Raw genomic sequence first — 14313 nt, 5'->3', positions numbered from 1 at the left:
GCTGTCAAACAGATGTTTAGTGAGATTTGCTTTCATCTGTCCTACAGATATTTAGCAAGACTTGCTTTTATTAATTCTTAAAGTGCACATTAAATAACAAAATATTCAACATGAGCTCATGAGCATCAGATTGTCACAGGACATAAACTAGACCGAGAATAAAACAGCTTTTGAAAGCTGCATTAACTCTCCACACCTCCAGGGTGACAAGTATTTGGACCCTAAACATGTGGTGCATTGGATGAGTGTTCTGTTAGTTCTTGACGTTGTCAAGAACTGTGTTTGCTGACAATGAGTCATGGATACCCAAGTCTACACCATAAAATGCACAGTCTATAAACGTGCAAGTCTTCTATATATGATAAATGATAGGTAATTTCTAATGTAAGCAACTGTTTAAAAAAAGGAATGGAAGTTAAATTGGATTTTAATTGTACCTCCATTATCTCATTATAAATGGAAATGTCCTCCACACATGCATTTTTTAAATACCATAATTTTTGTACTTTGACTTTAGAAAAAGAATTTGTAAAGGCTTATTAGAGTGGGGGGAAAAGAAAGAGAAAGAAATGTTCTTCAAATTTTCCAGGGTAGGTCAAAGGAGCAGAACAAAGAGAAATACTGAAAAACCTAATTTAGGGACAAAAAAGTTAGAAATCAAAGTATGAAGTAACTGTCATTCGTAACTAGGAACAGTTGTCATGGAGCTGGTTTTACCTCCTTTTAAGGAAATAGAGTGCTAAGAAAATAAATTTCTATATCGAGTAATAAATAGAAATACCTCACTCCAGCCTCACATGTTAGGAGTTTTTAAAACAACTTCGTATTTTCCTCAAATTTGCATTTCTCATTCATATTTCATTGTCAGCTCCTCTCTCATTTTTAAATTTATCTCTGTCTTTATAAAATTACCACTATGCCTTATTTTGGGCGATGATACAGAGGATAAATACATAACCGCTGAATAGTTCCAGTTTCCTTCAGAAAGCTAAAAAAGTCAGGATTACTTCACAATGGCTTCTTAAGCTGATCTGCCCTCTGTCCCCGCAAAGGAATCATTCCTCTTCCCCAGATCAGTCTCCATCTCCCTCTTCTCCCCTCAGCCCTCCATTTGAAGAAGAGAAAATGAGGCAGTGAGGGTTAGACCCTTTATCCTGTGCTGTGTGAGTCGTGGATGCCCGAGCATCCATCTGGCTGCAAAGCAGGCAGTCTATAAACTTGCAACCCTTCTGTACGTGGGACCAAGTTGTTCTCACGCAGGAGAGTTTTGTCAAGATCACTTGTCCAGAGGTTCAAGGTTGCCACTGTCAAAACTTAATGTTCACCTTATACCAGGGTTCAGAGTGACCTGCCTCTGCAGGTGGTTACCTCTCTTCCCTTTTCTTTATGAGAAAGAAACCGTTGAAAGATGTGGGCTCCTCATGAAACTGCCATCACCAAGACAGTGTGACTCCATGAGGTCATTCAGACACCTGTGAAAAAGTGTGTTGCAAACTAGAAACTGAGTTGCGCTCACAAAACGAAATGACTCCAAAGGAGGCAGAATGGGAGAGCTTTCAAAATGCATTTCGAGCTTAAAGCTAATTTCCAAGTTGTCCCAGGACCCCTCCCTAAACATCAGAGGTTGTACTAAAATAAGCCAGTCTATTTTTAACAAGGGAGTCTGTAGGTGCTAATCTACTTCTGTTTTAATTCCTTATTGCTCTTGGGAGTGTCCTATCAAGCAAGACAGACTTCTGTCTTCACTCATAAAAAATTAAACTCAGGGGACTTCTGATTCCATGCCTCCAGAACGTTCCATGACTTCTCATGCGTGGTGCTGAGGAGGTGGTTCTGGGACAGGATGGAGGTGGGGTGGGTACTTGCAGTTTCCAAGGGAATAGTTCTCTCTTTAGCTATTTTACTTTAGATTAAAGTATACACTTTTGTATGAAAGAAAAGATGTCCTCACTAAAAACCTGGTGTTTGCAAAATTCTGCGTCTGATTTTACAGATAAGGCAACTGAAGACTTGCCTGTTGTCGTTAAGCTCATTAATGACAGTTTAAGTGGGACTGAAATGTGAGTCTCTTAATAGCCAGCCCCCTGTTTTGTCCACTTGAAGATGATACAGCCAGACTTTTCATTTCCAGGCTTTTTATGAACCATTTCCCAAGCTTTTGACTTTGCAAAGTCTCCAAGAATTATATTAAAAACAACTTTTCAAACGGGATTCGCAATCCCATGGACTACTTACGATGTAGCGCCTACAAGATCCGGCCCACTGCATGGAATAGTCTTCATTCTTGGCAGGAAAATGGGTCAGAACTGAATTTAGTACATTAACTAGCCCTCTGAAAGCTAAAATTGTCCCCCTTTTAACACATTAGTTTCCAGAGTTTCCAGACCACGGGACAGATCTGACCACGCATATGTTAAGCACTTCTTAAACGTACTTTGGTTGCCCCTACCCTTATTTGTAACAAGTACCACAGCTTCTGATAAACAGTGCTGTATTATCCTCTGACGCTGTCACACGTTAGCCCTTTGCCAATGGAAATACTGAAATGCATGTTTTAAAAGCCAAAGAATATTTTTTGATGGAAAAAGCAAAATCCAAGTTTGTTCCATGGTAAAGAAAGCACCACCCCCTGAAAACAAATCCACTCACACATGCACGTGGAATCACTTCATCTGAGGCCCCAGTGAATATGCAGTCTTCTCCACCTGTTGCCCTGGGAGACGTGATTCATCTCAAGTGGGAGCACAAGTCATCTGCAGGGGACTTCCAAAGGGCTTGGAACCAGACCATCAAAAAACCACTTACCAAGAGTTCCAGCTTTGAAACTCTGTCTCGCTATGTCATAGATGAATTTTCTTGATAGTTTCTATCACGTACATGATCTTTAAACTCACATGACCCAAAGACATCTACCAAAATGCACCCAGGTTTCCCAGGACACACGCACACAAAACCGAAGGTGTGCATCAGGACTGTGGACCTTCTCCACATCATGCGTTTAATTCGCTCATTTACAGCTTATCGAATGCTAATTTTTGCCGGGAGCTGTTCACTTCATTAGCTTTCCCCAGATTCTCCCTGTCTCTACATCGACAGGGAACATACTCTCAATAAGCAACTGAATCTAGACATGAATACTTGGTGTTACGCCCCAGCTCACCCTCCAGAAAAGCTTACTATTCAAGTCAAGTCTGTGTTACCCATGACCAGAGGGCTAGCTATTGGAAAACTGCCAGAACTAGAATTTCTTGACTCTTTTCCATTGAAAGCATTCTGTTCTTTTTGACTCCGTTTACTGTAAATGCATAGTTTTTCTGAGTGTCAGACTGCAGTCCTTAGGCCAACAATGGAAAGATAGATGTGAGGAAAATAAATGTTAGATGAAAGTATTAGACCTCAGCTGATTTAGGAAAGTAGAAAGGATGAACCAGAAAAAGGCTGAAGAAAGAAGATGAAGTTAATTCTGGCTGGAAGAAGGCAAGGACCAGCCGTGAGGGTCAGGCAGCTCACAGCCAGCGGGAGGAAACCACGTCAGGGAGGGACCGAGGAAGGGTCCTGCTGGGAGCCTTGCGGCCACCTGTGGGGACACCTGTGTCACAACGGCCCTGAGGTGGAGGGTAAGAAGGAGAGGGAAGGGTCCAAGGAGGAGGAGCCTGGTACGGAATCACAGAGCTGAGGGGGGTCAGGAGGCGCAGAGAAGGGGAAGTCAGAGGGCGGAAGCCTCAGAAGATGCGGAAGAGGAAGGCCAACCTGCACCTTGCCCTGTGCTGAGTGTGGAGGAGCTGCTTCGGAGGAGACAGAGCCTTCACAGCGATGGGTGCTGGCTGGGACCGGGGAGGACGTGGGCCACCCGAGGCTGAGATGCAGAAGGGGGTGTGACCTGGGAAGGGAGTTCCAAAGGAAGCAAGGAAGAGTCCTCAGTCGGGAAGAGAATGGATGACAGAAGGAGCCTCAGTCTGGGGAAGAAGCCCAGAATCCTCGAGGGACAGGAGGCGGGGACTGCGGGTGGGGGGCCGGGCAGTGCCTCCAAGGACAGAGACAGGGAGACAGGGGTGGCGTCCCAGGCCCAGACACCCCAGTTGGCTCCATCCATCTCCGGGCCTGAGCCGGGACAGGTGCTCTCAAATCTCAGCTGACTCACTAGACGTGGTGAGGTGGTGAGGGCCACCTGGGCCTGGGTGGGCCAGGACAGTGGCGGAGCTTCTGGGTGACCTTGGCAACGGAGCTTGGCAACCCGCGGCCACGCCTCCCCCCGCCCTGGACAAGGCTGCCCACCTGGAGGGCCAGCCGAGGCCCAGCTCCCTGCGCTGGTTTCCGTACTAGGAACTCTCCTCTGGGACTTGTGTTTAGGTTTTCTCGGTGACTGCCTTCAGGAAGCATATTATGTGGATTTTACAGTGGAATTCACACAAGTTCATGTTGATCCATTGGCTCTGGGCCTTTTCAAAAACATACACAGAAGTTTCATGCTTTAAAATAGCCCAAAATGTATTTTGGCTTATAAGTTATTATTTGGCACACATTCGGTGTTGAATTAATACTAAGGTGTTGAATGGTTGAATGGATGGTTGAATTTGGATTCTTCCCATTGAGTCTACTTTGTAAAATAGGGAAATTTGTGTCACCAAATTTTTTTCCAAAAATTACAAGCGCAGCCTCCCAGGCCTGAATATAATTATGTGGCAGCCAATTACGGAAACACTGGATTTCTTCTTAGGCACCGTTTTCTTCCTTCTCCTGTGTGTGTGTTAGCATCAGCACCAACACTGGTCGTACTGGCGAGGGGTAGAAGCTAGGACTCCCGGAGGGAGCACTCAGCTCTGGTCAGCACTGCTGGGGTATAAATTCCAGAAGGACAAGACAGAAGACTGGAGAGAGGCAACGCCACGTAACAAAATGCCTTTTCTGCTGTGTTAACAAGCTAGTACTTGACACCTCTTTCGGATGCGGGAAGTGATGGAGGGTTATTAAGTAATAAGGGAGTGAAGTCCATTTTATGTTCTAAGTATATCCCTCCGGAGACAATGCAAAGTGTGTGGAAGGACAAGACAGACAACGAGGATAGTAGGAGACTTTTACTGTAACTGTCTCTTTGAGAGATGCCGGGAGCTCAAAATAAAAAGGTGATTTAAAAGGAATGGTGAGATTCCAGTTTCAAGAAGCACTTAAGAAGTACTGTCAAGAGTCTGCAGTAACTAAGTTCATGTGTGTCGTATTTTGTACACTAGAATTTAACTCAACATTGTACATTGACAAGACTTCAATATAAAGAAGAGAATTTGCAGTAGGCAAGGAGAGGAAGGATAATGCTATTGCTTGCTCGAGTGGCCGGGTGGGCGGTGAGGCCATGAAACGCGAGGTGGCTGGAACGGGACGTGGGAGGGAGGGCAGGATGGGATGGTGGCCTGGACACTCTCCGTGTGAGGAACCCAGGAGTTAGCAGTGGCGATTTTGATGATTGGCCCTTGCAGGGCAGGTCTTGGTGAGAGATGACAATCTGGGCTTCGTCAGCACACAGCGTGCAGGAGGTAGGGCTGATGGCCCAGCGTGCAGAGCAGTGAGCTACAGACTGAATCCTCGGGAGGTACCAGCTCCTAAAGGGAAGGCAGTGCAGCCTGGGAGCATGGGTTCCTAAGTAGAAAGCAGATTTCTGCCATTGCTACTTTTTGGTATAAAGACACATAGATTATTGAAAAGTCCAGAACCCTTTTAATCAACCAGTTTTACAAGTCATAGTCGAATAACAACTCCGTGTGTTTCATTGTAAATAGACGAGGTCTTGCTGTATTGAAAGATTCTGCCCAAATTCTAACAACATGCCGTTGTCAGGCAAAGCCTGCTTTCAAGAGGCAGCAGCGGGTAGGGAAGAGAACCACACTGGGATTCGGCCCAGACACATCCCGGCTTCATAACGTGTAACTGTGAAATGTTTGGCAAATTGCTCAGCCTCTCTGAGCTTCAGTTTCTTCATCTGTAAGATGTGATTAACCACATATATAAACCAGTTAGTTTAGGGTTCAACACTTCCTAGGGGCCCCCTGAATAATCCTTTATTGATGGGTATTATTTGCAAGTCGCAGGCTGAAGGGAAGTGACCAGACTTTGTAGGACGTGGCCCCAGACACTCAGCATGTGCCATTTCCGTATTGTCAGTTAATTTAACTGAACCTGTTTTTTGTGTTTTGTGTCCCTGGCCCTTTCTCTCCAGTTTGGTGTAACTCGCATCCCTGTGGCTGGCACCACACACTCACAGGTTCCCAGGGTGTTGTAAGTTCATCATCTGCTGGGGTTAACTTGCCCCACAAATCGGGATCGTTGCTTCAGTCGTAGTTGTCCTCAAGGATGCTCCCCACCTCCTCCCAAACACACTCACACACAGTAACTGGAAAATACCCAGGGAAGAAAGAATGAGTGGATGGGAAGTGGCCCTGCCAGCTGTCCAGTGTTTTTCTGAGTTATCAGCTGCTCGAGTTCTAACCTTTTCATTCTGCTTTTTATGATAGAGACACAAGTTAACTCAACCTAGAAGCCTCAGCTCCAACTTAACTGATGCATTTAAGGACCTGGATGATTACATACCATTTTAATAACAGTGTCCACTAACTAAATAAAAGTCCATTTGGCCTTTCACATTCCCAGATACTTAGTTTCCCACAAATGCATCCACTAACTTAATTATGACTTACAGGGAAAATTACAGTGTGTTGAAGGAAGAGCTTAAAATAGGATTTCAATCAACCTGGGAACTGAGGTAGAAGATTCTAATGATTGGTGTGTATTATATAAAGTATATCTAAATATTCAATCCTGTAATTCTCTTAATTTTAAGTGAAAAAAAAGAAACTATTTATGCCTCATAGGATGCATTGGTTATTTAATTAAACATAAGCTGACATAGTAGACCTGGATTTTAGCCATGTAATAGCTTGTTAAAGGCAGCTGGCATTCTAAGTCAAATGAATGTGTTTGTGCACCTAGAATACATGACCTAGAGTTTGAAATAAAAATATAATACCAATAGAGAAAGGGATTTTTGGAAACCCATCTTTTCAAACAGAGGCATGTGCAGAGGGAAATTGGTAGCAAAGAGAGCAAGCAGGGAAGGCAGAGAGATTTTGTCTTCAGTTTCCATGCAGCAAAAGAAGCAATTAGCATATACAGACAACCCAAACTGGGACTAGAAGCATTTGGAGGATTCACTCTCACAATGACTCTTAAATCATTTTAAATAAAAATATTTCCTGCCTGTTGGTAGTTAAAAACACTTTCTAATTAATTTGTTCTAAGAATGTATCACTCAAGGTCTATATTACCCCAGCAAGAATCACTAGAGTTCAAAACATCTCATTATTGGAAAGGATAACTACAATGTGAATAGGATTATGCCTGCCCTTTTTAAGACTAAAGTATTCCTAACTTAAATGACTTGGGGCCGGGGAGGATCCAGAAGATGTTCTAAATAGCGAAAAAGGAAAAATGGGTGCAATTATGCACACCTCCCAAGATTAAATTTATCCCTTTGGAGTTTCATTATTTCATTCACAGAAAAATTGAATGGCTCTTTTCAAATTTCTTAGAAAGATGTAATTATTAAAACTCCATACATAGAAGAATAGTTTTTTGGGTCCTCCCCCGCCCCCCAAATAAGGGTGATTACACTTACAAACTTTTTCAGATTTCATTTGGATTAAAACATTGTTTATAAAGGCAACATAGCCATCTAGTGGAAAGATTTTTAATAACAAATTATTTTACTATGAAGAGGTTTGTTTACAAAATAAAAGCTGAAGCCAAATGAAACACTTGTTTTGTAACATGTGATAAATGATTATAAAAAATAGAAGGAGTACTTACAGGGGCAGTGTTTTCTGAGACAAGTGTTGTGGAACATTTCCAGACACAAAGTTTTAACCAACCTTCCCATCCTCACACAGCCCATTCAAAACTAAATTATTTTACCAAAACGTATAAATGAAAGAGATGCGGTTCAGTCATAGGTTTGATTATAACTGAGGTTTTCTATGCCTGAGATTGTAGGTGGTATATGGTTACCGTGCCCCCTTCTGCTGCCTTTTTCCTTCTTTTCTGTAAAGCAATGCATCAGGACTCCTCTCCTCTCTGAATTCCCTTCTCCCCCGAGTTGTCTTTGCTGATGGGAGCAGGTGGTACGTCCCAGGGAGACTCTTTGCAGGAGCAACACCTGTTCTGCCATCACGAGTGGCATCCCTGCTTCTTTTCCTTAGTCAGGCTTTGTTGTCAAACCTTCCGTGACAGCTCCTTTCTCCCTGGTTATCTCAAGTCCCCGGGAATCGAAAAGTTGCTCCTCGCTGATATTTATTGTATATTTAGTCCTCTGGGCAATACCGCATAGAGTCTGATGGCTGTGGGACATGCTGTGCACTCAATACAGGGCTCTGTGCTAGGAGATTTACCCTGTCCAAACATTTAAGAGCAATCAATGTTTGTAAATAACTGAAAAGGCAAAATGCCACAGTGAAGTCTTCTACGTCAAGAGAGGAAGCATTGCACAGCGAAAATGAGCAGGAGACGGGAAATCAGAAGGCGTGAATTCTAGTGCTAGCCCCGCTGTGTTTTCGGTGTGCGTGTGTTGAGTAAGTCAACCTCGGTGGCTGCTTCCTCTTAAGTAAAATGGGAGTGATTAATCTCAAATCCCCTGCTGACCTTACCAGACTGTTGGGAGGAAGAAGTGGTCAGGTGATGTATGAAGACGTGTTTTATAATAATGGCAAAGTGTCAGGCTTTATTCCCTCGGGTTGAAATTAAAAGCCCTTTGGTAAACTTGGGATTGTCCATTTGAATACGCAGCCACCTTGCCCTTCCATTGAATCGAGCATGTGTAATCATTTGCCTTTTTGTCACAAGTGTGGAGTCTTTGCTTCACAACCTTGTGCAGTAGGTCACTACTGTCGTTCCCATTGTGAATGGAGACGATAAAGCATGGAAAGCCAAAACCGTCTGAAAGGAGGTAGATCCTAGACTTAGGGTCCACCTCATTGTGTTCTTGGCCCCTGCATAACCACACCTCACTGCCTAGTCTAATGTATGGCTCCCATCCAGAAGCATCCCATCTGACCATTTTTTTCTATAGGCCTTTTTAACAACTCTACACATGATTTTCCTCCCTTGCTTGTAATTCCCTTTGGCTAGGTCTCCATCCAGCAAACACCTCTGTTTTAGCTCTCATTGTAATGCTCCGTGATGCCATTAACCTGTCAGAAATCCTCAGTTTCAGAACCTCTGCCTCGTTCGTCTTGATTTTCCAAGTACCGTTGCGTAACTCAGGTGTCTCACACATATTTGTAAATTGCTGTTGACTCCTAAATAAAGCTATAGTATGATTTTACCAGGATATTTTGACTGAGAAAAAATGAAATAGCTGAAGAGTAACTTACCAATTCTTTTTCTGAACCTGAAGGAAGTTGATTCCATTTTTGCACTGGGAAATTTGAGGTAGAAGCATTAAATATAAAAGAAAATCGGGTATCACGATATGAGAATATGAAAACGATGGCTTGCCTTTACTAAATGACAGTGGTTCTTTCTTGAGCCTTGATGTTGTACTGGATTAAATTTAAGCATATTATTAATCCCTCAGTAGGGTTTTGTGTACATATATGCGGTTTTGTGATCGGCCTCTATCCCAGGGTTACCATGCCTACTGCCAAGTTCTCATCTTATTTGCAAACGTTTCAAGAATTCTCCCTCAGAGCCAATTATTTTTCTTTAAAAAGCAGACTGTCTTCCAAAATAGGCCCCTCAAGTACCCATGATGATGGGCAGGTAAACTAGATAGTGCGCAAACTAGACAAAGTAAACCAGGTCAAGGGCAGTAGGTCCTGTTTTCCCCACCCCACTCTCCAAACTCTGCTGTAAGCAAACAGAAATTCCACCCACATGCAAAGGGTCTATTTCCGTATTTTCTGAAATGTACCAAGTGTTCTCTCTTCTCAAAGTCATCATTATAGAAAAATCTCTAAAAGGATTTTTTTTTTAATTGAAGTATAGTCAGTTTACAATGTTGTGTCCATATCTGGTGTACAGCATAATGTTTCAGTCATACATATACATACATATGATTGTTTTCATGTTATTTTTCATTATAGGTAACTACAAGATACTGAACGTAATTCCCTGTGCTGTACAGAAGAAACTTGTTTACCTATTTTCTATATAGTAGTTAATATCTGCAAATCTCAAACTCCCAATTTATCCCTTCCCACTCCCTTTCCCCCCAGTAACCATGTTTGTTTACTGTGTCTGTATGTCTGTTTCTGTTTTGCAGATGAGTTCATTAGTGTCTTCTATTTTTCTTTTTTAGATTCCACATATGAGTGGTATCATATGGTTCTAATGGGATTTTAAATGCTTGTTTTACTATTCTTAGCATAGGCTCTTGGCGTTTTCTTCCGTAAAATATCTAAGCTTTGATCAAGACTCCGTAGTGAGCACTGTACGTACATGCTGGTCTCCTCCTGGTTTTAGTTGTTTGAAAAGTGGCAAACAGCCTAGTCACAACGCTCCTAGTATTTTCTCCATGTCTCATAATCTTAAAAGGGCACTGTCAGTGATTCTTGATAAATGAAACTTTGAAACCAGTTTCTAAAGGACATCTGATTAAAAAGAACACATAGATTGCTAAAGGTCAGTTTCTTTCTACGGAGCACTGCTGTGTCCAATAGTAAACCAGGAAATGGGGCAAACGGTGAGCAGTTAGGCACTTACCAAATGTCAATTATAAGTAGTTTTAGCACAAATGTGTGTCCATATTTTACCATCTGCAGAAATAAAAGATATAAACACAACACAATATTTCACAATGTTCACTCTAACATGGTGGCATTTGGGATGTTTGTAAATATCGCAGAAACAGATACAAGAGCCAGAATTCATGTTCAAAAACTTGTGAATCATGGGTGTGGATTCCAGATTTGTTGCTCTACAGCAAAGACACAATGGAGAACAAATTGTTTCAAAGATGTTGCCTCAGATAAGCGTACCTGCATTGGTGTGCCACACTCTGCGGGGCACTGTGGGGAAATGTAACAGCAATAAATTTCCAAGGAGTTTACTATTTAATCAGTGAAAGCAAGCTGATTTTCTAGTCTTTTTATAGTTCCTTACTTTACACGCACAAACATCTGAGCACGGTGAAGCTTGGCAGAATGAGTACAAATTTCCCATTTAAATGTGATATTTCTAGAATTTACCCCCCAAGTTGCATTTTTTATACATTTGGCATCATTAATTTCTCCCAGGAAATTTCAGAGAATTTTCTCAATGGTGGAGTCCTACTTCCTCCCACCCACTTTCCCATAATTACTGGAAATACATCAACTGCCAGAGATGCAGTCTTAACTCAAAGATACTTTGAGAAATGAATGGCTCTCCCCTTCAAAACATCCCTGACCTAAGCATGTGGCATCATCAGGGACTGTGGCTTCCTAGGCTACCTCAGGCTGCAGACACATTCACAGAGCCCATAGGCAGAGACCTAACCCATGGTGGGCTCCCTCTGAATTCCAGCTCACTGCTTCCTCGTGGCTCCCCTGCACTGAAGGCTGGGAGGCATCTGACATCACTACCTCCCTGAAGAGCACTGCTCAGCTTGCTGGGCATTTGAGTACCAACTGGCTACTGTTGCTGCTTCTCAGAATTCTTGGGGCCACACCACTTTTCTGAGGGGTCCCTCCTTTCTCCACCAATGAATCTACCACGCTCCCTAGAAATAAGTAAAAAACTCAATTTCACTATTATATTTTATTTTTCTATTAAAGTGTCCTCTGACTGAAGAATCCTTTCCAATTCCTACTGGGGTCTTTTTCCTCCAGGTAATCTGTTTTCTCAACTAAAATTTCTGTCTAGTCTCACTTTCAGTTGTAGATTGCCCCTGTTCCTTAAAGTCTCCCCTTTGTCTACATTCTCTCCACCCTCATCCTTGCTCCTAAGAATGGAAGAATGAATTAATGAGATTCCAAACCCGGTCTGCAGAGAAGGGTGATGTGAACTTAGCAAACTCTGTTTTAGATTTCGCTATCTTTTATCTTTTTAGCTATCAATGGGGGAAAAATCAATGGAAAACAGACTATGAATAGAATTAACCAAAAGTCAAAATGACATTACACCAAAGAGTAACATAAAGACATAGATCGCATATTAAAGCATAGAATCACGTATCTCAGAGATTTTAAGTAATTCAAATTATGTAAGGACAAGGTCTAAATGCCTGACAGTGCCCATTTTTTGAGGTTATGATGCACTTTATTCCTTTATTAAATAAGGGTTCTCTTTCCTTCACTCGACACAGGCTCACTCGTCCTGTAAAAATGGTGGTGCTCATTCTGTGCTCTAAATGTTCTCACATAGCTGAGAAAAATTCTTCCGTGAAGTAGTTTCCTGGAGTTTTTTGCTTTTCGTGAAATGATTTCCCTTGACAAAATAAAGCGTTGTACTACATTGCAGCCTCACTGTTAGGAACGAAGAAAGAGGGGAAAGCGCGGGAAGACCCACACACACCACAAAGATGGAGAGCATCCAGATCCTAGAGGAGTGGTGAGTGCTGTTCCCATGGTTACTGTGTCTCGTGTGTGCGCACTGTTCACGCCTACCCAGCGCTGAAACACAGTCCCAGGCTTCCTGGTCCTCCTCGGAATGGTTCTGGGCGATGGATGCACACTCAGCCTGGGAGATCTTAGTTTGTGATTGCAATAGCTTTCTGTTGACTTTTCTATGAGCTATGCTGTTGGCTAAAACGTTACCTGAGCTTAACCGCTTTCAGAATATAATGACTGCTAGGTGAATTAGCTCCCCAAATTGCCTTAATTCTTTTTCTCTTTTCTGAGAATATTTTTTAAGTTGTTCTCTTTATAGGGGAAGAGTCTAAAACACACACAAAAAAAGATGGAATTACTTAAGTCAGTCAGAAAGGACACCCAGCTGGCCCCTGGCCCCAATTCCATCAGGTCATACTCAAACCAAATATTGTCTCCAAAGTGAGAAGCTAAATTACAGTATTTACAGAATAAAATTGAAATTCAAGTAGATTCTTTGTATAATAGGTGCTTTCTTTTCCCGCTTCTTATGAGAACGCTTTGATGTGGATGCTTCATAGTAATTTTTCTGTCTTTTAAAAATGTTTGTATGAGAAAGTTCAAGCATCTTGGATGGTAGCAAATCTATTTAAAATACTCGGTCAAAAAGGTAAGAATAAATAAAATATAAGTACTTTTTGGAACAAATGTATTTTTAGGTTGGAAAATTATTAAACAGACCAATGAATGGGAAAGCAAAACCAGGATCAATTTAACCACAAGAATCTCCAAGCTTCTCTCCTCTACTTCTTTGATGGATAAGAAAGTAATAACTGGTGGTTTCTGCAGGAAAGTAGTTGTTGAAGATCTGAATATAGAGAACTAAAAAGTCCCTCATGTCATGATAAAGGTCTGGTCCTTTTAAACTGTGATAACTCCATTCACAATATTGACTAGAATAACTATTAAAGTTTAGGAAAATATGTGACAAGTCCACACTATGTATTCTTATTTTAGATCCTGTGAAAATGAAAATAAAAAATACCAGAGATGGGAAGAGAAACTGTATCTTATGGATTGAAAATTAAAAGCTACATCTGATGCAAACAAAAAAGTTCAGTTTGCCTTTCAAAGTAATGTATAAACTGTTTCTATCAACTTACAATAGGTTGTTATGATTTGAACATTTCCAAGTTTCATTAAAAATTTATGATGACCACGTGCATGGTATGTGTAGCCCCTTGCTTTCCGAATGTCTGACTCCCTAACACGTAGCTTGTGCCTACAGGAATTTTTGTCAAGAGCCGGAAATAATTAGCCTAGTCCTGGCAGATGTTTGCCAGCTCAGGCCGAACTGAGTCACAATGACCACTAGATGGCAGCAATTGAATAGCGTTTCTGTTTGCCTTCTCCTACACCTGGGCCAGCCTTCATGTCAAAGTTGTCTTTAATAATGGCCCCATTCTGTCTCTGCAGCCAAAACCCCACTTCAGATGAAGTCCTGTCCTGGTCTCAAAATTTTGACAAGATGATGAAGGCCCCAGCCGGAAGAAACCTCTTCAGAGAGTTCCTCCGAACAGAATACAGTGAGGAGAACCTACTTTTCTGGCTTGCCTGTGAAGACTTGAAGAAAGAGCAGAACAAAAAAGTCATAGAAGAAAAGGCCAGAATGATATATGAAGATTACATTTCTATCCTATCACCAAAAGAGGTAAAAATCTGGCAGATAGTGATGTGGGCTTCTTAAGACCAAGGATGAACTGAA

At 42.0% G+C, this 14313-nt stretch overlaps 1 protein-coding gene across 3 annotated transcripts in view; it reads left to right on the top strand.

Moving 5' to 3' along the window:
* Positions 1-14313, top strand: part of RGS17 (regulator of G protein signaling 17) — an 87310-nt gene that overhangs the window by 62913 nt on the left and 10084 nt on the right. For 2 of the 3 annotated variants that reach the window (XM_006185469.3, XM_032485213.1), the window contains 2 exons: positions 12481-12570; positions 14025-14259. In XM_006185469.3, coding sequence (XP_006185531.1) covers positions 12481-12570; positions 14025-14259 — 325 coding nt within the window. The remainder of the gene's footprint in view (positions 1-12480; positions 12571-14024; positions 14260-14313) is intronic. The other variant, XM_032485214.1, reaches the window with a different exon arrangement.

This window comes from Camelus ferus, chromosome 8, assembly GCF_009834535.1.
Source record: "Camelus ferus isolate YT-003-E chromosome 8, BCGSAC_Cfer_1.0, whole genome shotgun sequence".
NCBI classification, from domain to species: Eukaryota; Metazoa; Chordata; class Mammalia; order Artiodactyla; family Camelidae; genus Camelus; species Camelus ferus.
The sequence above is the reverse complement of the archived record's forward strand: the minus strand, read 5'-3'. Positions and strand labels throughout refer to the sequence as shown.